Source organism: Cryptotermes secundus, unplaced genomic scaffold (assembly GCF_002891405.2).
Source record: "Cryptotermes secundus unplaced genomic scaffold, Csec_1.0 scaffold470, whole genome shotgun sequence".
Classification (NCBI taxonomy): Eukaryota; Metazoa; Arthropoda; class Insecta; order Blattodea; family Kalotermitidae; genus Cryptotermes; species Cryptotermes secundus.
In genome coordinates this window covers 720,944-747,882 of record NW_019739954.1, presented here as the reverse complement: position 1 = coordinate 747,882, position 26,939 = coordinate 720,944, and the positions used below count along the sequence as shown (strand labels likewise).

Genomic DNA, 26,939 nt, shown 5'->3' with positions numbered 1-26,939 from the left:
CAATTATCCTCACGAGGCTCAGTGGACCCCGTTCCAGACTCACTACTTCTCAGAAAATCTGGTAGCGCTGGGAATCGAACCCGGAACCTCTGGATATGTAGCCAGGAACTCTGACCACTAGACCACAAAGGCGGTCAAACAAGCATATCATGCTTAGGAAATGTAGCCTCTAACAGAAATGAGTATCGGGAATCTTCCTGGGGACAAAAGGCGGCCGACGGATAAGGCTGAAAACCTCACTGCCATCTGTGAGCGGGAGCCTCGAGCTGTCAGAAGCTTATGGGCCTCGACGGACTGTTATAGGGATATTTTACCTTTATTTTTTTTTATCCATTCCGCAATGGTTGTGACTTGTTCATTCACGTTTGCTTGTCACGAAAAGCGTAAGGTTAACAGAAGAAATGTGTTGAGCATAAAGCGCACGCCGACTTTCTCTGTTTCCTTCGAACATTTTCCTCTCCGCTGAATACCTGAAGACATACTCTCAAGCCGCGTGAGAGGTCNGCGTGAGAAATGCGCGTAGGTCTTCATGTACATCGTCACTGTTGACCGATTTTAAACAATTTAAAATACTCCTAAGTATATAATACTCCTAACTCCCTAATATCAATTTTCGTGAAAAAAAAAACATCCAGTATTTCTAGAGTTGTTACATATGAACAAATAGATATGTGAAGAAAATGGGCGCATTTAGGCAGCTTTTCATTGCCATCTCACCATGAAAATAAATTTTAATTCGCGACAACGCTTAATGCAACAGTGTTCTTGGGAAGCCTGCTTTCTAGCACGAAGTTATAGCATTAAGGTACAATAGCGTGCAATTCTGCACTACTCCATCCGCACGTCTGTCCTCACATCTAACCTCCGAAACTGCTGCTTTTCCTACATTTTGAGTTGCGGGACGATTTAAATTTTACCTCTTACCACTTCTATAGGTANGAACCCGCGAACTTCCGGCTTATAGCATAGTGCTTCAACCAACTACGCTACCGCGTGCTCCCTTATCACTACTATACAATCGTTATTTTAAAAGAAGCTCACGTGGAAATGACAGTAAACGCTCATCACGCTGATGACAGTGGCCGCGCGGTCTGTGTTCTCCCGCTCGAAAGCTGGGATCGTGGGTTAGAATCCCATTCAAGGCCTGGATATCTGTATTGTGTGAGTTTATTCTGTGTTTGTGCTGTTCTGTGTGTAGGTAGAGGCCTTGCGACGGTCTGATCCCCCGCCCAAGGAGTACTACCGGCTGTGTATAGGATCAAGAAAATGAAAAAGCGACCAAGGCCTAACAAAGTTCTGTAGAGCAATAATAATAATAATAATAATAATAATAATAATAATAACAACAACACCAACAATAATAATAATAATAATAGTAATAATAATGCTCATCGTAGATTTACAAGATGTAGTGTAATACCTGTTGAAAATTCAACGCATTCCCCGAGTTCTGCAGACTTACTGGTCGTCAGAAAACAAACATAGACCTGCATCAAACTGACATTTATACATAACGTACTGTCACGTAGTGTGAGTAATTTTCAACGGGGTTTCGAATTGGATATTGGATTTATTGACTACTTTAACACACAATTCCAGACTACACTCTACAGGTCACTGTCACACGCACGGACTAGAGTCCTCAGTCTATTACAGGCTCCACTAGCCGCTGGCTGCTGCTCCCTCTGCAGGGCGGCATGGTCCTAGCGATCAACGGGAGTAGAAGCGATAAGGTTCTGTCAGACTCACTGCCTACTCATCGGCTTTCAGGCAGTGGGGACAAGACTCAGAGTGATCCTCTAGAGAGTCGCCCCTGAAGGCATGACAGTTATCTATCTTCGATGTTGAACTAGTCTCCTCTCCCTGTTCACTTCTCCGTGGTGTCCTTCGAACTCGATCCCACTAGGCTGTTCGCTGCCTCCAGGGAGTCACTACTGTCTCACACCGAGCGGGCATTACCTCGCTGCGGACATCGTAAGGAGAAGTGTACGAGGTCGGGTCCCAGGACGCCACTTCAATGCCTGGGCCCAGCCCCAAGATGAACCTCTCTATGACTTGTGCATGAAGCCCCCAGACTCAATGCCTCGCACAAGATAGAGACAGTCTCCCCGGACCGAGTCCGCCAAACGTGCGGCGTGCTCTGCCTTCTCTCTAGTAGTCCTGTAGTGCCGCGGTGTCGATGATCGTCGATGATCATGAGGCATGATTTGTCCTCCATCCACCCTGAGGTATTTAGGCTGTCGTCACTCCTTTCTAAAATGTTGAGCGTGAAACGAGGGGATTAGGATGATGACGCCGGCCCTTTCTCCTTTGTGTTGTCCCTTATTTATCACTGAAGTACTGTCGGCTTCCTCTCAGGCACTCCTTCTCATTATGATCGACGCCTCCACACTGCCAGCACATGGGTCGTCCAGCCCTGCTGCGCTCGGACACTGGCAGCTTCGCTGGTGGTCCAGCTGCCTGTAACTTCAGGGTTTGGACCGGAGCTCCACGGAGAGACCCCTAGCAGGAAGCGCCCATAACTCGGCATGTGACCCCCTCCATTTCCGCTCAGTTCACACGACAATGTCTATATCTCAAGTTGTCCATGCGCTTAATTAAACACAATGCCATGAATTGTGGGGGAGTGGAGATATAGCTCCACCTTTCTTCATCTTGGCACTAGATGGAGGCGAGTGGTCAGCTTCACGCTCCTGCAGCTTTACCCCAGCCGAAATCCCCCCACCCATCGGTAACCATTGAATAGGAGGCTTTGTGGGCCCCGAGAGCCAGTCTGAACGCTGTGGAGAAGAGGAAAATCTTGCACTTTCTGGAAAAGAATCAGAGCCATCCAGGCCATAGCCCTCGCTATTCCAGTTGAGCTATTCTGGCTCCGTAACTATAAATGTTTCTCTATAAAATGGCCATGTAACGAAACAAAAGGACCCCCATATCGGAAGCGTAACCGTGTCTGTCGGGCAGAGCAGCTCACTGCTGTATCCGGAACACAGCTGCAATGAACGGAACTGCGGACTGAGACCTAGGTTTGTTCTCAGGTTACTAGACAGCGCGATGTAGGAAGATGATAATGAACTGTGCTATCCCGACATTCGTCTACAGAGACAGAGGAACTCCATAAAGAACTTCCGTTAGAACTAGACGTCGTGACTAGAAAACTAGAGCGTTGAAATGTACAGTAAGAATCAGTTTAAGTAAATATTTTCTTATTGCGAACGCCTGAAGGGACGAGACCGCATGCGACTCTAACGTATAATTGGAAGGATAATATTAAAATGCCTTTTTAAATAAAACAGGTTTGAGGATACGGATTGGATTCATTTGAATTAGGAATGGGTAAAGTGGCCAGCGCCGGTCACGGTAGTTGAGCGGTCTAAGGCGTGCACTGTCTTCGCTCGCTCGGAAGTCGGGATCGTGGGTTCGAATCCCATTCAGGGCATGGATGTTTGTGTACAAGTAGAGGCCTTGCGACGAGCTGATCACCCGCCCAAGGAGTCCTACCGTATGTCTAAGATCTAGAAAAACCGAAGTGAACGGAGAAGTTCATGGAGGTAGGCCTAGGCCCACTGGGGCTGTAGTGTCAAAGGGGAAAAAAAAGTGACAAGCCCTTACGAACACGGTAATGAACCTACGAGTACCTAAGAGAAGGGAATTTCTTGAATAGCTCTATTAGTTTAATTAGTCACACGGGAACATTTGACATTTGCCGCATATAACTACGAAACGTTCTGGAATGTCGACGATAACATCATCATCAACAACAACAACAACAATAACAACAACAACAACAGCAACGGGGGTGTGTACATTCTTTCGGCAGAGTTCGACACTCAAATACCGACAGAATCAATGACGTTTATTTCTCCCATCTATTGGTCCTATTATAACCAGGTCGGATTGGGTTTTCTTATGACTTCCAACAAGAACGACGTAAAGACAAAAAGACGAATGCAAATACAAAACTTTTGGACCAACTCTATATATACGTAGATCAACAACACCTGTGTCCATATTGGTTCTAAGCTACGAATCTCTCTGTTGCAGATGTCGGTGGATGTCGCAGTCCAAATTTATGTAACAAGTCTCAGTTATTCGCTGTTATATCACGGAGATCAGTGTCCCATATGTGGATCGGATGCTGCAGTGTATATTTCTGTAATAAGTCTTCATTAATTGCTGTTAATTACGAAACTCTTTGTTCCACATGTGGGTGGGATGCCACAGTTCAAATTTATGTAACAAGTCCCACTTATATAGGTCGGATAAAAAGCAGTGGCAACACCTCTATAGTTCTGAAATGACTTTATTACCTGAGGTAAACGCACTTACATAACACACGCAGTCACAGGAGTAAGACAAAACACAAAGCACAATATACACAAGAAAGTAGGAAGAATACTCCAACAGAAGAAGATAGGTGTGACTCGCATATTGAGATACGACATAAGGATGACAAATCCTGAACAGTTTTAATATTTTTAATATTTAAAATTTATCAATATATATGACGAATATATATTTTAGTTATTTTAGAATAAAGACAACAGGGCATGCAATGAAGTAGTTTGACGTACATCAAAAAGCACCTGAAGATGGCACTTTTGTGCTGAAACGTAGTGCAAGAGAGAAGAGTAAGGTGAATAAATGTATGCACTGTAAGACGGTCAAATAAATCATGAGCACTTACATTCCTTCAATATAATCGCCCCCCACGTGTACCACCTTCTGCAAAATTTGTGGAAGGCGTCGTACACCATCAGCGCGTCCACTTCTGTTGATGTCCAGCAGTGACCACCCTACAGCACGAATAATCTTCTCTCTTAGTTGTAACGTGTCCTTCGCAGTGGTTATTTTATTTTGGCAAAGAGATGATAATCTCACGGATTCATATCGGGTGAGTATGGCGGATGTTGCAGTATCTCCCATCGCCAGCGGCGAAGGAGATCCTTGACATCATCAGCAGTATGAGCCCTTGCATTGTCATGAAGGATGATGGGGTTCGTTGCCAACAAGTGTCGTCGCTTTCTCCTGAGTGCTGGATGAAGATGATCACGCAGGATATCGGGAGAGTATGACGGATGTTGAAGTATCTCCCATCGCTAGCGGCGAAGGAGATCCTTGACAGCGTCAGCAGTATGAGCCCTTGCATTGTCATGAAGGATGATGGGGTTCGTTGCAAAAAGTGTCGTCGCTTTCTCCTGAGTGCTGGACGAAGATGATTACCCAGGAAATTGTAGTAGTAGGCAGCGTTTACTGTCTGTCGTTGAGGTACAGTGTGGTGCAGTATCACTCCATCAATGTCATATGCCATAATGAATATCGCCTTCACATTACTCTGTGTGGGGCGCACTTTCTTTGGACGAGGAGAGCCAGGATGCTTCCATTCATATGACTGTTGCTTCAAGTGCGGTTCGTATGAGCGAGCCGAAGTTTCGTCCAGAGTGACGATCCTTCCAAGGAAGTCGTCACCTTCATTCTGGTACCGGTCCAACAAGTCCTGTGCAATTGCATAACGTTGCCATTGTAGCACCTCGGACATTATATGGGGTACCCAACGCGCTGCAATTTTGTGGTATCCGAGAATATCGTGCAGAATGTGGAGCACGGTTTTGTGAAATAGCCTACCTCAGCAGCTAACTCCCATGCAGCCCATTGACGATCGACATCCAGCAAAGAAGCAAGAAGCTGACTTGTGTGGTTGTCAACATAGGGTCGTCCTGAACGATGCCTGTCCTGAATGGCATCGCTCCCTTCACGGAACAATTTCACCAATCGCACCAATGTGCGATATGGCAAAGCAGCATCACCACATTCTTTTCGCAGTTTTGTGCACTACGACCTCGTGCAACTTCAATTTTTATCCAGGAGCGTTGTTCTTGTTTCGTAAACATGTTGTTAGAGCGCTTGAACTGAGCTCTGCACTTCAAGACGATGCACAATGCAACTCAATGAAACACAACCAGAGCCACTCACTGCACTACTTCAACTGAACTTCTGCTATCAGCTACAGACGGCGCTATTGCCACCTGACGCACATCTTTCATGTTACAGCAGTGTTGCCACTACTTTTTATCCAACCCTTGTCTTTACTTTTAAAATATGAAAAGCGGTGCTCCACAAGTGGATAGGATTCCACAGTGAAATTTCATACAATAAGTCACCATTAATTGTTGCTAAATTACGAAACACTCTGTTCCAGAATATGGTGGGAAGCCGCAGTCCGGATTTCTATGACAGATCTTCCTTATATGATGCTTAGTCACAAATGTTTGTGTTACAGGTGTGGGTGGATGCCGCAGTCCAGATTTTTTATTCAGTTGGTGCAGGTTTCGGGGTCCATTTGTCCTATGCAAGTTACAATACCTTTCATAATAATTGTCTCCGGTAAGTCCAGCATCTTAAAATTGTGTTCAAAAGCTTAAAATAATTAATTTCCTCTCTGGAATTAAATTTAAAAAACTGCGGTATTTTATTTCCTGTGTATAGTTCATAGTGTATAATTGAAAATAAAAAAATGTATTCGAGTTCGTTGAGGTATATAGGTTAAAATGACCGTGTGATATAAACCTACCCATTTTCGTGGCGTAACCTTTTCCCCATTAAGACACTAAATTCGCAGGATTACTCGTGTGTCTCACAGTTAGTTTTAACACGTATCCGGAGACGTCTTATGGACAAGATTCAGTTGTAACGGTCCTTCACAGATGACTCTCTACGCCATCCACGGAGAACTGTTGCAAGTAAGGAATATACATGCACATCTGACTTTGTGGTGAATTCAGAACCACGTACCAAGGCAATTCACGTAACTGGGTTGGTTTATCCTACACAAGAGGTTTATGTTCAACACAAGCGAATTGTCGGAAATACCGAAATTCATTTCCTCCATCCACGTGGTAGCGCAGTTTGTTCAGGCACTATGCCTTCAAGCCGGAAAGTCGCGAGTTTTAGTCCCGATGAGGTGGATATTTTCATTTTACCTGATCCTTTCAGCCGCACTATGGCCCTGGGGTTGACTCAGCCTCTAAAAGAAATGAGTACCAGGAATCTTCCTAGGGGCAAAGGGCGGCCTGCCAACGCGTAAGGCTGACAACCTCACTGCCACGTGTGAGCGATTTTCTAGAATGTGGGAGCCTCGACGTCTCAAAGCCCTATGGGCCTTCACGGCCTGTTACAGGGATAAGTTTACTTTTTTTTTTCCTTGGCACTACAACCCCAGTGCGCCTAGGCCTACCTCTATGAACTTCTACGTTCACTTCGGTTTTTCTAGATCTTACACATTCGGTAGGACTCCTTGGGCGGGTGATCAGCTCATCGCAAAGCCTCTACCTGTACACAAACACACAAAAACGCACACACACAAACTAAACGTCCATGCCCTGAGTGGGATTCGAACCCACGATCCCGGTTTCCAAGCGAGCGAAGACAGTACATGCCCTAGACCGCTCGGCTACCGTGACCGGCATAGATTTACTTTACCTTACCTTACATCCGGTTGGAAACGTTGAAATCGGTTCAGATCCCCCCCGTGATAAAATTGTGTCGTAAGTAGTAGTACAGTGCGGTCGTATTTTATGCGAGGGTGCGTTCCTTTAGACGTCGCATAATTGAAGATAAGTTTTCCCGCGGAACGTAATTTTTCCCAATTTTGTTTTTTGGATTCGCATTATATCAGACTTCGCGCATAAAGTGAGACTTTATTAATATTTTTATATAAAATTCGCATAAAATGCGACCCCACTGTATTATGACTAATAACTGCGACCTGTTACACCGTGGATTCGCATATACCACAACTGCGATCATATTCCCTGATACAGTTACATACAGGGTGATTCACGAAGTTTTACCCCCACTTAGGGAGGGCATTCCTGAGGCAATTTGGAACAAAAAATGTTAATATACTAATGGTATCGAACTCATAATTAAAGAGCTAAAGTAATTTGAAAACTGGCGAAAAATCTTTTTTCTTCGAATTTCAGTCAAAACAAATTAGAAATACAATACAAACACTTTTTAAATCGTTAATGTTTTAGGAAAGAAGCATTCCAAAACCATTTTTTTTTCCAATTTCTTAATTTTGCATTGTGCAACATTTTTCATCGATTTTGTGTTACAAAATTACATTATTTTCAGCAACCCATTCTGTAAACATACCAATGGTTGCATATCACACCCTTCTCTCAGTATGCTTCCTTTAAACTGTAGTGCTTTAGAAGACAACTGGATTTACATAAGATTTTCAAAAATGTCTCCCTGCACGTCAACACAATGCATCGCACGCGTATGAACCGCTCTGCCTATCTACCTACGCGCAACATTCAAACCGGTCTACCTTATCTGCTGACATAGCTGGCTGGAACGTATGGTCGCCCACGCTGAAGCATAGCGCTGCATTCACAATAATGCGTTTCGAAAATCTGTTGTTACTCCGTAACTATTGAAAATCGACCACAAGTTTATAAGGAAATTTTGCAGGAAATAACCCCAGGAATATGTACCATGGGCCGGGGTAAAACTTCGTGAATCACTCTGTATTGTGAGCTGTAGAAGTGTCTGTGAAACATCTTAGTTACAGCCCAAGGCTTCACTGCAACATGCCTTCCTGTAGTTTCCAGGTAAAGAGGGTTATGAACAAGCTTTTATACTTCTGGTTCCTCTAATCCTGGGATTCCGTTGGTCAAACAGCAAAATTTAATGAGCACCCCTTAAATTTTAGGGGGCAGCATAGTTGGTTGAGGCACTGTGCTACAAACAGGAAGGTCGCGGGTTCAATTCCCGATGAGGTCATTGGATTTTTCAATTGGCCTAATTTATCCAGGCACACTGTGGCCCTGGGGTCGATTCACTCTCTAACAGAAATGAGTACCAAGAATCTTCCAGAAGGTAAAAGTAGGCCGGCGCTTAATGCTGACAAAGCAGCCTCCGTAGTCTAGGGGTAACGTTCCCACCTCATGACTCAAGGTACGCGGGTTCAAACCCGGCGGAGGTCGTGGAATTTTTAAGGGCGTAAAAATTCAGGGAACAAGTCCTCCGGGAGGGACTTTAAGCTGTGGGTCCCGTGTAGTAGATTTAGGGCACGTAAAAGATCCTCATGTCTCTAGGAGACCTCTGAGCAAAATTAGGCAAAAAGTTTCCCGCCCAAGTAGTTTCCAATGCCTCTGGTAGATGGGGGAAGTATCAGGTACCGAGGGCCGACCGAGTTGGCTCAACGGGGCTGATAGCACGCACCAGTACCGGTATGGCAACTGGTAGAACATCAAAGGGGGACGTACAATAGACTATTAGTCGCGGTGCACTGCAATTATATTTTGTAAATAATAACAACAAACCCACGAACTCCGTGGCCTGTAGTCCGCAAGCGTACCGCCGGTTCTCGGTGAAGTTAGTGCTAACTTTTGTGGATAGAGTGTGTCACGTGGTCAGCGCAACGGATCCTCACGGCCGTTAATCTCGGTTTTCTAGACCGAAGCCGCCATTTCCTTGAAATAGCTCCTCAGTTATCGTCAACAGGCTGAGTGGACCCCTTTCCAGACTCACTACTTCTCAGAAAATCTGGTAGCTCCGGGAATCGAACCCGGGACCTCTGGTTCTGTAGCCAGGAACTCTGACCACTAGACCACAGAGGCCGTCATAATAACAAAGACTCCGTAACTAGACTCTGTCACTTAAAAGCGGCTACTGAAGCTGTCTTCAGACACAATTTTACATCGAAGATTACTGTACAGAATGCTCTTAACGTTTCCCCCGGTCGCCCTGCCGAAACTCAACAAAAGAACGCATACAAGGGGTTTACTGCCACTCGTTTGAAAGCTAGCCTCACCCTGATGACGGTAATCAGACTTACGAAAGCAACGAAACTTTTCCGTCGTTTACAAGTATGAACTTGTTTCATTACACTGCTTTAATGAAATAATATTATCCACTCTCGTGTCGACTCTGGAGGTCGGAGTTCCATTCTCGGTAGGGCAAAAATACTTTTATTTCCTTCTAAATGTCCAGACAGGCTATGGGCCTTATACAGTTTTTATAACGCGACTATTTCCGCCGGGGTGGATCTGACCACTCACCCCCATCTGTTGCCGAGGTTAAGAATCATGGAGTTATACAGAATGATTCTAAATTCTTGTCGGGGTTACCGTGGCCTATAAGCAGAGACTCCGACAATAATTTAGAATCACTCTTTACTTCCACCCCCAGCCCCATGCGTCTTCATGTCGTGATGCTTAATTAATTCAGACCAGAGGTATCTTGACTCTTTTTTGTCATGAAACAGAGATCCTTATATGGACGGATAGCAATTCTGAAGGACAGGAACTTGGGAAATTAAACGAAATCGAATAAAGCCTACATAAATTCCATTATTTCAAAATAATTATAAGTTTTTAAAGTACAATATTAACAGATACCGGGGAAGTTGTGTATTTTGGACCAGCTTATAATTTGGACCTGTCGCATTAAGGAAATACCACGAAAGACAGAAGCATATTTCGGACTGCGTTAGCGGCGCCTCTGAAAGACATATTCTTTGAAATTCTTGCAAAAGAAGGACAATCCCTAATTTCTAGTTTTCTTTATAATTTCGTCCGCTTATAAAACACTGTATTCTGGATAGTATTTTACGTAAACGTTCAGTGAGAAACACACCACAATACCTGTAACACATCAGGGTGTCATATGAGAACCTTGTGTGTGAATTTTAAAATCCTTTTATCATCATTAAACATGTCTACCTTTGTACCTAGTAAGCCTGCATAACGCAGTCGGTATAGCGATTGGCTACTGGCTGGATGACCAAGGGGTCGGAGTTCGAGTCCTGGTAGGGTCAAGAATATCCTCTTCTCCACGTCGTCCAGCCCGGCTCTGGGGTTCACCCAGCCTTCTATCCAATGGGTAACGGGGTCTCTTTCCCAGGGGGTAAAGCAGTCGGGGCGTGAAGGTGACGACTCCCCTCCACCTTGTACCGAGATCAAGAAAAAGTGCTTCTATACATCCACACACCTTATACGCCTTCATGGTGTAGTGATTAATCAGTTAAGCACAGGGATAAATTTACCTTCAACTTATCTTTGTACCGAGGGGCACGTGGTAGCGTAGTTGGTTGAGGCTCTATGCTACAAGCCGGAAGGTCGCGGGTTCAAATCCCGATGAGGTCATTGAATTTCTTCAATTGACCTAATCCTTCCCGCCGCACTATGGCCCTGGGGTCGATTCAGCCTTTAGCGGAAATGAGTACCAGTAATATTCTTGGAATGTTCCTGTGGCTAAAGGGTGGCCGGCGCGTAGGGCTGACAACCTTACCGTCATCTATGAGCCGATTGTCTAGAAAATGTGGGAACCTCAACATCACACAACCCTATGGGCCTCCACGGCCTGTTACAGGCATACCTTTACTTACTTACTTTTACTTATGTATGTAAGGGATGAGCCATAAAAATCCCCCCCCCCGCACTGCGACCTTAAATGATCTATTGTGCGTTACATTCACCTTACCTTCGTACCTACTTGTGTAATTTGCACCGGTGGCCCCACTTACACGGATTATTTCGAGTGATGGCATCCTCCAGATAACAACAAGGAAATCGAAATGTATCGATATAAAATGAAAGTAGGAGGATTACAATGAGCGGTAAAAGACAGTGTCGCGTTAATGAAGCAGCTCGAACCTGCTGGGAAGGCGTGGTTCGCAGGGTTTAGAAGCGTCATCAGAAACTGAATCTGCGGAAGCGGAATTAACATCGTTGACTAGAGCTGGTTCAACGAAATCGTGGTGCAAACGATTCTTGATGTGTTGGAGAATATTGTAACGTGCAGAGTCATTGCTATGCAATGACCGCAAGATGGGAGGATATATCAGGGTCGTTACTGGGCAACGGCTCGGTAAACACGTTCCCGCAGCAATGGAGAAGCTGTGTTTTCTACGCGTTCCGTGCCGAGATGTTATAATCAAGGGCCAAGTTTAGACCTAGTCAATATATGTAAGTTAGGCATGATCTGCTCTGTAAAGCCTGTACTGACAGAGGACTTGTGTGTAGTGCAAAAGGAAACATTTTCAATAACACGTTATTTGTGCGAAGTGTACGTTTGACGAAAGGTCAAGTGTATTCATAAGAGACAAACGCATCTTCTAGTCAGAGAGGATATTACACAAGGACTATTACCGCAAGAATTCAATTGGGAAAAGCTCTTGTCGTGGTTCTCAAGGAGCCTGACGCCAAGATGAACTGATTGGCGGTAAACCGCCAGTCGTAAAGTAACTCTGACTCTCTGACGCTCTGACTCTGACCTAGTCAGTTCTTTACAAGAGGCTGTGACGAAGTAAAATTACAGATTGGAGGATTTTCTATGTGGACGAAGCCTCTACCACAGTCGTGCATTGTCCTGAGAAAATCGAACGCGTCATGTTGGAGCCATTGCATCGTGAGCAATAGGACAGAAAGTGGCGTGTATGCTGTAAATGCGAGTTTTTCTATGTTCCCCTGATGCTGATTTATCCCAGGAGAGCATTTCATTTGTAGCTCCTCCAGACACGGGTTTCCGTTGTCAAGACAAAGGCTGCATGGATTCTGAAGTGTTCTGTATACGGAAGCGTCACTTCTTCTCAGTTGTAAAACCGATGCCACAATAAAAGTTGCTGCTAATCTGAGATGGACACATTCTCACACTGAGTCTGAGTACTACTGAAACTCCTCGCAGACATGGGGGTGCCATGCTGTCGCAGCATTCCCACAGCACGCGTACAATGTCACATTCTTCAAGCCACTGAGCACATGCATGGCACCAGTGATCGCAAAGCAGCTGAGAGAAACCCGGGCAGCCTCTGCCTACAGAACATTCTGCGTACCTGGTAGGCGTGCCCTTCCCAAGGGCTGCAACGCTGGAAAATACTGTGAATGGTCTCAGAAACAGCGGATCGTGACTTGTAGGTCGCTGTTTTTTTGCGGATGATGATTTCGTTGCTTCCGTGGTCACGGATCGGCCTGAGACAATCAAATTAGCGAAACCATCTGCAGACAAGGTCGAGTTCTGCATTTGCAACTAGGCAAGCAAGCCCGAAGCAAACTCAGGCTATAATGGATAAATTACTTGGGAAAGATTACTTCAACCTCTTTATTACAACCGTACAACACAGCAAATATCAAGATCAGTGCCTAGTTTCGGCTATCATAGCCATCATCAGGCAAATACACGGTTAACATATATACACCACTGAACTGCAGTACTATTAACATTGGATACAATCCTATTAATCATATAAAACACTTTACGTAAAAAATACAATAAATCAGATTCTATAAAACAGAAGTTATAGTATAAAACAAGAAAATTTTTTTTAGATTGATGTTTTATACCATCGAATCAGTCGTTGGTTTTGTAATTTCGTTGTGTTCTCACGGACAAATTGGTATATTCTATATTTTTTGTATATAAGATTGTATAGGAGGCTCGTGATGTAGATGTAGTAAATAAATGTTAATTGTTTAGTCGGTGCCTCATCTTACAAAGTATTGTCCGTACTGTAGGGAATGCAAACAACGACTCCGTGTAACCGTGTATTTGCCTGATGATGGCTACTGATGACTGAAACATGCAGCAGAGCCGAAACTAGGCACTGATCTTGATATTGTTGTGTTGTGACGGTTGTAATAAAGAGGTTGTATATTGTAACACAACAGGATGCATGAAATGAAAATTATAAAGATTACTTCATTGTTTTCAAACACCGCTGAGCACCGAAGGCCAAAGTCTAGAAGGAAACTAGGACAACACACGTGGGATCTCTGAATAGGCCTAACATAGATAGTTCTTCGGGAGCTAAACTGAAAATGAAAACGTTGTGTGCAGAAACATAAGCTGTGGTTCGAGAGAAGTAAAAGTCATGAGATTCTGAGATCTGCTTCCCTGTTTGTGGCGAAAAGTACGATGAAATCTGGATTCATCGCGAGAGCTGCAAATTTGGTCACACGAAGACTGGTGGAGGCTAGTATCTCTGTGACACATGCGCACACGAATAAGTGGGTTGTAGCTCATGTTCAGCATGTACGAGTATCCATAATGCCCATTATTCAGGCAATTATTTTATCGATTTTATAAATTGTTTGCAGAATATGGTTTATGGCCAATTGACTGATGAGACATATTTCTGTAACAGCAATGTTGTATGCTAAATTCGTATGGTTTTTATGCAGATATTTGAACCTTTAATTTATTTAATATTTGAAAACTTGATTTAATATTTGTGTATTTGCAGTTTCTAGCGAATGAGAACAGAAAATATAATCAAACGTGTGTCATTCAAAAGGTCGAAATTACATGACACGTTGGTCCATCTTACACGCCTCTGGTCCAAATTACCCGGTTGCAGAGTTTTTCTTTAACCATTTTTAAAAATATAATTTCATAAATCGAAAAAAAAAATACTTGTATTAAAATACGCTATATTGCACACAAATTCTGCTTACCGCGCTGTTCATGGGTCTTTATTTGAATTCAGAGTTAAGTGGTCCAAATTACACGGATCTCCCCTAATTTTTCTCTTCGAACAATCTTGATTTATGAAGAAAGCAGTTTTCTGGGATGTGGCGCCGAGTAGATATTGTGTTAACCGATGTTTCGGTTGTACCTGCTCACGCTGGTTCGTTCGCGGATTTCTTCTTGTCTTCTACTCTGCAGATGGAGGCGATATGTTCCTCCGAAACGTCGGTTAAAACAATATCTACACGGCGCTACATACCAGAAAACTGCTTTCTTCATAGTCACCGCCGTGAAGACCTAAAATCTTACACAATCTTGATTTATGGTTAAATTACGTAAAACTATTTGATGTTTTGGATGAGTACGAAATTGGGTCATTTGTGGCTACAAATACAGGAAGTCCGAGGTTCTCTTGGAGGTGCGCATGATGAATGTGACCAATCGCGTGTCTTGACTGCCTTTTTGCCTGTTCTAACAGGGACTGCCTCGTGACTACTGCTGTCAACTGTTTCACCAGCTTCTTCTCCGGTTTCGTCATCTTCACGTACCTCGGCTTCATGTCTCACAAACAAGGCATCCCTATCAGCAGTGTCGCCACTGAAGGTAAGTAGCCGCTGCTCGTGTCAACTTTTACTTGGATCTAGAGGCCAAGCCTCTGGGGCTTTTTGTTTTATTCGCTTAGTGGGGGGTGGAGTCCAACTGGGTCCACTCGGCACGGCGGCCACTGATTGGCCTATTGTAGCCTGCCCCGGGTGATTATTTGATGATGGATAATTTTGTGGAATGAAGATTGGCAAGGGGAACCGAAGTACTCGGAGAAAACCCTCCCCCGTGCCACTTTGTCCACCACAAATCCCACTTGACCAGACCCCGGGATTGAACCCGGGCCGCCGCGGTGGGAAGCCAGCGACTAACCGCTTGAGCTACGGCGCGGCCTAAGCCTCTGGGGCTTCATAAGGAGATGTGTTTCCGAATTCGTCTGTCGTCGTTTCATTACAGCATAACCACCGGTCTACGTGAGACGAAGTAACTTCAGCCGTGTAGCCCGCCACTCCATGACACACAAGGCACATCATAAAAACCCAGCCGGTAGCCCATACTGAATAGCTTCCTACATATACACCAATAGACTAAATACATACGGAACCCCTATAAGGCACAGAAATGTACAGGTATATTCAGCTACAAAATCACGAACTCCTGTGCACACCAAAAAAACGTTTCGCGTGCTGAAAACTACGGAGCTCATCTACGACCCCCTTACTTTCAAATATTTCAAAATTATAATTCCATTTTTATCTAATTTCATTTGACTGCTACATTTTACTTTTAACACATTTAAACTTAACACATATTAATTGAGATATGCCACAAACAAAAAAGTAAAATTAAAATTTAGATTGTAATATTATTGCCACGTGATACAGTGACTATAGTTGGGGTATGGGTTGGTAATTGGATTTACTGAACACTTACAGACCGTAAGGTGTCGTGCCGCGTGCGCGCAGCGAGCAGAAGACAACAGCAACAATGGCTGAAAAGTTGTTCTTTGAGCAACGCAAGGCTGTATTGAAGTTGTACTGGAAATAGGAAAACATTGAAGAGGTACAATGAAAATGGCAGAACGAGTTTGGAACTCAGCCACCAACACGTCGAACAATTGCCCGTATTCGGGATAAATTTGAAGCCGACGGTACTGTTCATGATGTGCATAAGCAAAGATCTGGACGACCACGGATAGTAACAAGTCCAGCTTCCAGTGCTGTGGTGTTGCAACGCTGGTCAGGTGTATCTCGATATGCTTTAGACATCGATTTCTCATGTCATTCGAGAGCTGTTTGGAGATGAGAGAGTTTACCTACAACAAATTGGTGCTCCACCTCACTACCATCGAGATGTCAGGGCGTACTTGGATGACACTCTACCTGGACGATGGATAGGTCGAAGAGGTGCCATTGAGTACCCACCACGGTCTCCAGACCTAACACCTCTCGACTTCTACTTATGGGGAACTTTGAAGGATGAAGTTTATCAAAAAAAGCCAGCTACACTGAACGCGTTACGAGAAACCATCGAAGCGACGTGTGCAGCCATCACACCGGACACACTGACAGCCATAGTTCGCTCAGCAGTTCGGCGGCATCGACGCTGTTTAGCCGCTGATGGTGGTCACTTCGATCACATACAATGACTCTCTCTTTCCCCGCGCAAGAATTGTAACTACATGTCATTTTGTTCCAAAGATATTGACTATCAAAGAGTGAGTACTTTTTTTTTACTTCTCTGTATATTGTAACGTGTTATATATCGTCCGTCGCCGCGCAACGGCTACAATGAAAATTGTTTAATTTCCACAGCGACAAATGGAATACCAACAGACCGTTGCGTAGTAATAACCGTGGCAACAAATTGTTGAAACAGCGGAAATAACGTATCGAGCATAGGAGACGTGAAATTGAATCCTGGAAACAGCTTCCCTCTATTTCGTTCGAAATCAGGTTATAATATTCCAGCTCCGAAGATTTTTTTCAGTTAATTGAAGAGAGTTAGCGAGGAAGATCCATCATGAGAAGAAAGCTCAGAAAAGATGGAAGGCCCACCGTAAATGGCAGAATTTTATCTGAAAGGGCGAGAAGTTCCTCTAAGACGGAAACGCCAAGAGTAACGACAAGTTCCTCCTTACCCGTGAGATGCCCCTGCATCAGTGAACAGCCCACAACTACGGTGAATTGTAACTTCAAGACAGTGCATTGTACCTGTAATATAGGTACACCTATCACGAGTGAAAACAGTTCCGTGAAGAGGAGAGGGTCCACCATGAAGTGTGAAAGTTGCTCCAAGAAGGGAAGGCCCACCTCTGAGGACGAAATACCCATCAATATTTGGATAGTTCCTTCCCAGGTGGAGGAAGCTTCCCAGAAAGGAGGAAGTCCCACAAACAGGAGTTCTGTCGATGGTGAGGGAAGTGAGTCCCAAGCCTCCTCTTGGTGGTCCAACTGCTGCAATTGGAATGCTGTCTGTCCTTATCCGAAGGACCCCTGCCCGCTTTTGAAGGTTTTCTGCCCTTCATCAAGGCTGTTTTCTTTCTCTTGGCTGGGGTGCCCCTGTTGCAGGAGCACGAAAGAAGCACAGCCGGCTCTCACTCTGACGTGGAACTTAAACTTCTGTGTACAACGTGCCACATCAAGACATTAAGAGTACACAGCTCAGCACAGCAAGAGATAAAACACCTAGATCAGAGGATGATCTCGTGGAGGAGCAAGAGTGGGTAATGGAATACACCGAAAACAGGCGGCCAAAACATGGAGGTGTCGCCATCGATACCTATGGAATGGAAGATAGACGAGGAGATTCGTGCAACTGCGAATTCAAACAAAGAAAGGACGGCCAAGCGGGTAGAATACAATGCCAAGGAGAAGGAAGAAATCCCAGAATGGACGGCCGGGCGGGATCTGCATAGCCAGCAAGTACCACCAGTGGATCTTTAAAACCAGGATCGAGCAGGACCTCGAGACGCAGCCTGTTTCCAAGGGGTCGTCCTATTTTGCACTAATCCATTCCCGATTTGAGTAAAATTAAGCCCAAAACGAACAGTTGGAACACAGGATTGAACTCACAGCAGATGATGGAACTCCTGCTGAAAGAGGAGAAACCGACCTCAGTGGACAGGAAACCTGAGGCGGCACAACAAGAGGTCCCCGTAGAAGCCGCCACAGTGATGCCGGTCAGAGAACCAAAGAAGAAACGGCGTAGGGACCGAAACCGCAAAAATTGAAGGAACGGACCCAGGATCAGGATGGATACCGAAAATGACTGGACGAGCCGCCGTGCGAAAGTAGCACGGCAGAAGAAACGAAAGAAATTTTGGGAAAAGCGCATACTGGAGGAACAAGTATTGTAGAAGCACCGGCCTACCCGGCATGAATGGAGAATGAATGATGACGCACCCTAACACGGAGCTGCTTGGGACGAGCATCATTGAAGAAGGTGGCGGAGTAAGAAGGGGAAGTACCGTTAGGCTGTTCGGGTCGAACAACTCTTAGAAGGGAGCAATGTAACGTGTTTTATATGTCGTCCTTCGCTGCGCAACGGCTACAATAGAAATTGTTGAGTTACAACAGCGACAAATCGAATACAAACAGGCCGTTGCGTAGGACTAACCGTGGCAATGAAGTGTTGAAACAGCGGAAATAATGCTTTTCCGCGATAACGAGCATAGAACACGTGAAATCGAACCCTGGGAAAAGCTGCCTTCTATTCCGTCCGAAACCAGGTTATAATATTCCAGCTCCGAAGATTTTTTTTTTCAGTTAATCGAATCGAGACGAGTCAGTTTGTCGTTTCAGTTACAGTTCTAGCAGTCACTGAGAAGCTGTCAAGAACACTGGAAGTTTGCAGTTTGCCAGTAAAAGTGATAATAATTATACTCACTAGTGTAAAAGTGAGCGTTCAATAAACAAATGACCCGAAACCTGCGTGAGGTCATTTGTCGAGTTTCATAGGCAACACGCGACAATATATATATATATATATATAAATACATTTCAATGCTATATAAGGCTGTTATGTTGTTATTTAATGGTGAATTACCTGAAAAATTATTCACGCATGGGCCTACCTGTAAATCCTCATCATTACAGTATGATGATGCACCCCGTTTCTTCCACCCTGAATGAGGTGGATCAAGGTCTGGCAAATTCTTGCGACAGGATTCAAGTTCTGTGGTTAGAGATGCCAGTTTCTTCTCCCATGACATTAGCACAGTTCTAGTCTAGTAAAACACTCCATAGTAGGCCTCACGAAACTCACATAGAAAATTGTGATAAGTCTTTAATGTAATCGGCAAAAAAATGACTCTCAACTCACCAATTTTACTGCCCTTAGATAATTTAATTTTTGTTGACTTATCAGAAATATTGAATACGGTTTATTTATCGGTACTTATGACGGCACGGTTGGAGAATATTTTCGTCACTGAGAACGAGAAAGTACGTAACTTCGAAGATATATACGTCCATGACGATAGAATACGAGCAATATTGCAAATCTGAAAAAAAAAAAAAGTAAAAATATGAGATTCTGAATATACCACATTATATTCAGCTTATATTGGCGACACTGTCAGTGTCTATTCCATGATATATTGCGTCGGCGCAAATGTGGATTAAATGTTCGAATTACGAATTATTCCTCGATATTACATATAAATGAGTAAATTGATGAAAGGCTCTAATGTGACAGTTCTTATATATAAACGTGTATCAGTCCCTCAGAACCAGAAATAACCCGTTCTGATCTAATTAATTTTAAACGTGCAACTTAATACGCATTAGAGCAGGAGATAAAAATGTGTTCTGATGAAATACATATTTTTCAACCGCTTTATGTTAATTATCACATCCAATTGACCACGATCTTGTTTTACTGCAGGCATCAATTGGCGCAGAGCTAACCTCACTAACTTACTCCATGGAGCTCAGTCCTTCTTCCAAAGCCTCCAGTTGCTCAGCTACTCAGGAGTTTACCAATATTTAATAGGACCTGAAGGTTCATTACCATTTTCACAGGAGCACTGGCCCCTATCCTGAGCAAGAATAATCCAATCCATCCTGCATAACTCCTCGTAGCAAACTCTTTTTATGGAGAGGAATTATTAGCCCCACACCCAACCCCTAAGCTGGAGAACATGGCCACAAGGGAGTCATGTAACATGGGAGCTAACCGTACTACAGATATACTCGTAAAACACTGGAAAGTATAAATTATTTTTCTATATCTTGAATATTCATCATATTCATAAATGTATGGAGAAAAAGTTACAAATCTTTGGATATACTCTGTATTTTAAATTATGTACCAGTTTATTATACATGGTTACTCAGGACTGTTTTAAATACAGTTCTAAAATTTCAGACTCATGTAAAATGGAGGTTATATTTGACCGATAAGGATAGAAATTAAATTTATCAGCTTTCAGTTTACATACCCCAGTAGTAGTCAGACATGAAAGTTGTTAACAGACAGACAGACACAGCCTCTTCTATTTTATTTCTGTATTTTGTGTAATGAACATATAAAATGTTAATATGTGCAGTGAAGAAGAGTAGCAAATTGTATTAACAGGAATGAACTTTTGGTGGGGACAGAAACATTTAGTTCTGATGCCTATGCAAATTGTGTGTACATACCCATCATGCTCTAATGACAAGCCTTTTCACCCAACCCAGCCATTTTACCATACTCTTTAGTAACTGGACTGAAAGTTCAATACTGTGAGAAATAGAGTGCACTTTTGGATGCAGTCCTGTGCTAGCTCACATCATAAATCAGTATTTTATGTAGTTTACTTATGTAATTAACTTGAAGAAGCAACCTTACAACCTATTTCCCCAAGAACAAATTTACTTCTAATTACGCTTCCATCTTTGAATTCTTCCAAATAGCAACTTGTATGCATTTCCTCTTTACCCCCACATGAGCTACATGGATTTGTTCTTTGTGACCTCCTTGACTAGAGTGCCCATACAATATTAAATGAGCTGTATAATTTACAAGGTTGCATGAGAATTAAAGATCAGTGTTTACCTGTATCTCTCTTAAGTCTGTTAATGTAAGTCATAAAGTGTGTCATTCAGATGGTGAAATATGGATAAGAGAATAATGTGTTACATATAGAGAGCTTGAGCTTTTCCCTGTCTGGGCAAGATTCCGAATTGTTATGCATTTGGTTTGTGTTAGGCCCAGGCCTGGTGTTCCAGGTGTACCCTGAAGCTGTGGCGACCCTGCCAGGCTCAAATTTCTGGTCAATGCTCTTCTTCTTCATGCTCATCATGCTGGGACTGGACAGTGCCGTGAGTATTCTGAGACTCTAGTGCAGGAGGCAAGGTGCGTGTGGGCTCAAACCTGCTCTTCTGACATTGTGTGACTAGAAAGAAATAGTTTCTAATGAAATGACCAAAAATTATGCAACTACCCTAGTTAATTTGTGAATTGAATTGAATTTATTTACATTCTATAAATCCTAAGCAGGTTATTACCTTTGGATACAGAACAAGTCAAAAGGTTACATACATAAGTACAGGCAATTTTAGCTTAAAAATTAATATAACTTAATTTTACATCATTCTCTATTTACATTGAAGTATTCATCTAAAGAGTAGAAGGAATGAGCATGTAGATAATTCTTTAACTCTGATTTAAACTTTTTAGTATCATTGCCCAAGTTTTTAATACTTTGTGGCAGATTGTTGAACACTTTTATGCCAGTAAAGTAGACTCCTATGAATGCATGTATTAAAACATGACTCTTAATTTTCTTTTGTGAATACATAGTCAAGGTTTCTGTACGTTGCCAAAATATCACATGTTGTGTGTTGGAACAGAAATCTTGACTATGACTTTTAATGGTCAGTTTATGGCTTTAGGGGCTGCATGGGATCATGTTGCTGTGCGTATCCTACTTTAACTTCTGAGTCAGCTGAATAATTTTTATGGGACTTGGAAACTGACATTTGAGTCTGCCTCAACACTATACATTTCCATTCCCAGCAATAAGTAAATAATAAAATTGCAGATGCATAAACCTGTGAAATGACACCAACACTAGCGTCTCATAACATAGGGTTCTGAAATGATGTACAGAAATATTGCTGGAAAGAAATGTGTAACTGATGAAATAATGTCAGGAAAGGTGGATGAATTAAGATACACTGTCCGTGTGTGGAACATAGTGCTTTCACGAGTCTTCCATTTATTAGAGAGCGGAAACGGATGTATAAAAAAAAACAATAAGCATAAATGTTGCCAACTTATGAAGATGATATGATTACCAATCCAACATGACCTCCTAATCTCATCACAATCATAAGTCAACAATCAAGTAAAACATAATATAATTAACTATGCAATCAAATTCAACTTGCGACGAAAATACTCAGTTTTTGGACCTGGCAGAGCTTTGGTCAACAAGTCTGCCATCAACTCTTCACTCTGAATATAATCAAGTTTCACTTTACTTTTCTTTATGGCTTCTCTGATAAAATAATGCTTTAACTCTATATGCTTACTGAATCACCTATCCTTACTTAACATTTGGGCTGACTGATTATCATTAAAGATTACAGGTACTTTCTCGTCATCCATCAATTCTAGTACAAAGTTTGATAAGTAAATCCCTTCTTTAATACCTTCAACCAGTCCATTCAGTAAATCGTGTAAACGTACACACTCTCTAGCGGCATCATTCAGCCCCTTGTACTCAGCTTCAGTACTTGACAATGATAACGAATCTTGTTTCCTGCTTTCCCAAGAAATTACATTACCACCCAATTTGAAAACATATCCAGTATACGAGGTCTTGTCAAGAGGGTCATTACCATGAGCTGCATCAACATATCCACACAAATCTAACTTTGCTGTGGTATTCTTTTGGAACGTTAACTTAGTGTCAACAGTCCCTTTCAAGTATCGTAGTACTCTCTTGGCAGCTCGGACATGCACTTCTCCATAGCAAGTGTTAAAACGAGATAACAAACTTACAGCATGAATTATGTCAGGTCTGGTACAAACTCCGATGTACATGAGACATCCTACTAGACTCTGATACGGAAAACTAGTATCACATACACCCTTCTCCAATTGGGTCCCTGTAACTAGAGGAGTGCGCGCTGGTTTGCTGTCTTGCATGCTGAACTTATCTAGGACATTCCTAATATAGTTGCTCTGATCCAAAGTGATTACATTGTTCGATCTTTCAACTCTCATCCCTAGAATATTCTTAGCTGCACCAAGATTCTTCACTGGGAACTCATTACTTAGTGCCTTCCTAAGCTTCTGCATTTCTACAGTATTACTGTAAAAGACAAAGATGTCATCCACATAAATGGCTACTATCACAACACCTTTCTCACTGGACTTCGTATATACACAGGGTTCGAATTCACACTGTCTAAAGTCATATTTACACAGTTCAGAATGAAGTTGTTCATACCAAATTCGTGAAGATTGCTTAAGACCATACAATCCTGTTCTCAATTTGCATACTTTACCTTTTACATCCGTAGCATTTAGCCCATAAGGCGGAACCATATACACATTCTCCTTAAGAGGGCCATGCAGAAAGGCGGTTACAATGTCCCAATGATCTATTTTCCAATCTAACTGAATAGCTAAAGAAAGCAAAAGTCTTAGTGTGGAGTACCTTACTACGGGAGAAAAGGTTTCTGTATAATTAAACCCATAAGTTTGTGTGAATCCTTTGGCTACTAATCGTGCCTTGTGTTTTGTAATTTTGCCTTCACTATCGTGTTTAATTTTAAACACCCACTTATTACCCACAGCCTTTTCTCCTGGAGGAAGGTTCACTAAGTCCCACGCTTTATTGCTTTTCAAAGCGTCAAGTTCTTCATTTATCGCTTCAATCCACTTGTCACTATCAGCACACTTCAAGGCTTGCTCAATGTCCTCAGGTTCCTGGTCACACTGCACTGCACTATACATGACATGATCAGGAAAAACTCTAGGTGTACGTTTACGTAATGGATACCTTCGGACTTGTGTGTCCTCACCAGCTTGGTCCTGATGGGATCCACCTTCTTCCACTAACTGGATGTCATGGTCCTCACTGTCTACGGTGGTAGTGCTTCTGCTGTCCTCAGAGCCTGACTTATCTTGAACATTCGCCTCCTCCATATCATCTGGATCCTTTGAATGGAACTCACTAACTACGGGCAAAGGATCTGGGGTTGGCTTGCTGTCATCAACTAATTTACCTGGAAACTTATTCTCAAAGAAAACAACTGTTTTGGCAATTGTGAGATTACCCTTGTGGTCAGTGTCCAGCAATCTGTAGGCCTTGCTGCTCTCACTATATCCCACAAATATTTTCTTCTCACCCTTTGGATCCAGCTTCCTTCGCTTCTGTTTTGGGATGTGTGCATAAGCTTCACAGCCAAAAACCCTTAAATGGCTGAGACTTATCCTTTTCTGCCTCCAAAGTTCCTCAGGTATTTTTCCTGACACTGCCTTAGATGGACACCGGTTTCTTACATAGATTGCAGTGTTCACTGCTTCTGCCCAATATCGCTTGTGTAAACCAGCTCCTTCCAGTAAGGTTCTTGCGGTCTCGATTACAGTCCTGTTGGAGCGCTCTATTCTGCCATTTTGTTCAGGACAGAAAATGACTGTTCTTTCATGCTTTATTCCTCTCTCAGCTAGAAACTCATTCATCTGTTTATTACAGAACTCAGTTCCATTATCAGTACGAATGCACTTCAACTTCTCACCTGTTTCGATTTCTGCTCTCAGAGTGAATTCCTTGAAGTGTTTGAAGACGTCTGATTTTGTAGCGAGAAAATATCCAAACATTTTTCTCGAATAATCATCCTTCAAGAGTAGTACATACCTGGAACCACTGAATGATCTTTCTTCTAAAGGCCCACAGAGATCTGCATGAACCAATTCCAGTCTCTTACTTGATCTTGACTCACTCAATGGGAAAGGCTGTCTTGCCAGTTTGCCAGTTACACATGGGATACAATCCAACTTGTTCTCAGAATCAGGAAAATTCACTCCACAATCAATTTTTCTTAACTTCAACATATCAGCTGCATTAAGATGGACCAGACGTTGGTGCCATAAAGCTGGACTCTGTATGTTCGCCCTGTTTGCTTTAGGTTGGCTAATAGCATAGCACTTCAATTTGTCCTCAACTTCTAGTTCATAAATTCCACCCACGTCCTTGGCTGTACCAACTATTGTTCCTGTGACTCGACATCCTTTGCTGTTAAATATCTGACACCCTTTATCTGCAGAGAAAAACATACAGTATCCCTTTTTCACAGTGTTGCTCACAGACAAAAGATTTGCCGTGGCATCGGGCACATACAACACATTAGACAGCTCACGAGCATCGTCGGATCCTTTCAACATTATTGGTACATTACCTTTACCCTTTGATTCCATCACCTGATTATTTGCGACGGTGATTGCTATACTAGGAGTTTCCTGTGTGAACTCTGTCATGCACTTCTTGTCAGGGCTTACATGATTACTGCAGCAGCTGTCAATGTACCATTTTCCTACAATGGGTCTCTCACCTGCCATTGACATCATAGCACCAGTCCTTGTCTTGAATTTGCCCTTCTCTTTTCCAGTACCCCATTTTAAACCTTTCGATGGGCACTCCGAAGCTTTGTGACCGGTCTCATGACATTTGTAACACTTGAATTGGAATTTCTTCTCTCCTCCTTCTTTGTCTGCTCTATCTTCATGAGTCGAGGATTTGTGTTGTCTGAACTGTTGTCTTTTCTTGCCTTGTGTATACATGGCAATCTCTTCTTGATTCGGCTGCTCAGAAGTATTTCTTAAGTCATCTATCGCCAGCAGTTTTCCAACTAGTTCATCCACAGTCATTGGCTCTTTGAGGTTAAAAAGGCTCATTAGAAATGGCTCATAACTCGCAGGCAGTCCACCGAGAAGTATCCATATTTTCCAGTCGTCACTTACTTTGACGTCGACATCCTCTAACTGATGTGATAAGTTCAAGACTTTAGTCACATAGTCATCCATCGACAAACACGTTTCTAACTTACAGTTCCAAAGACTCTGTTGTAGCCATAATTTCCTACCCCAGCCTTTATCTTCGTAGGCTTCTTTCAGCTTCGTCCACGCTTGCTTTGCGGTAGTAGCTGTGCGGACTTTGGCAAAACAAATCGGTTCTAGCAGCATGCAGATGGAAGTACGAGCACGTCGATCCTTATCTGTTGTCACAGTTTCACCTACCTCAGTTCCACTTGTAACTGCACTCCATAGATTCCTGTGTTCTAGATAATTTTGTACTTGAAACTTCCAGTCCTGGTAGTTCACGACTCCCTTCAGCTTTTGGATCCCAGCAAATAATGCACTTGTTCCTGCTTCGTCATTTGACATTGTTGGCAATGTCCTCACAACACATAGGCAATAAGAAGTACGACCCACCAGCAGATTACAAATCTTTCTGTTATACACACACACAGTTCAAAATGTCCTGGGCCCATAACCTGATGAAATAATGTCAGGAAAGGTGGATGAATTAAGATACACTGTCTGTGTGTGGAACATAGTGCTTTCACGAGTCTTCCATTTATTAGAGAGTGGAAACGGATGTATAAAAAAAAAACAATAAGCATAAATGATGCCAACTTATGATGATGATATGATTACCAATCCAACAGTAACTCCTCTTATGGTAATTTTCCTGGAGAACCTAAAATAACGCCATGGTCATAATTAATTACTGGAGCGAAGCCTGTGAAATATGATACCCAGAAGGGTCATAAGCACATTACATTTTACATATATAATATTGTTTGTAAGTTAACAACTACAAACATGACATTGTTGTAAACTCTGAAGTTATATCTGACAGATTTAACATATTGTAACGTGTTTTTCTACTGAAGACGCCGTTCGGATTGTTAATTGGTTTA

General features: G+C 42.8%; 1 protein-coding gene across 5 annotated transcripts in view; it reads left to right on the top strand.

Annotated features, from left to right (window-relative positions):
* The window catches only part of LOC111872137 (sodium-dependent noradrenaline transporter), a 241,565-nt gene that overhangs the window by 198,626 nt on the left and 16,000 nt on the right, over positions 1-26,939 (top strand). For all 5 annotated transcript variants that reach the window (XM_033754543.1, XM_033754542.1, XM_033754541.1 and 2 more), the window contains exons 9-11: positions 6,278-6,381; positions 14,951-15,075; positions 21,211-21,323. In XM_033754543.1, the coding sequence (XP_033610434.1) occupies positions 6,278-6,381; positions 14,951-15,075; positions 21,211-21,323 (342 nt within the window). The remainder of the gene's footprint in view (positions 1-6,277; positions 6,382-14,950; positions 15,076-21,210; positions 21,324-26,939) is intronic.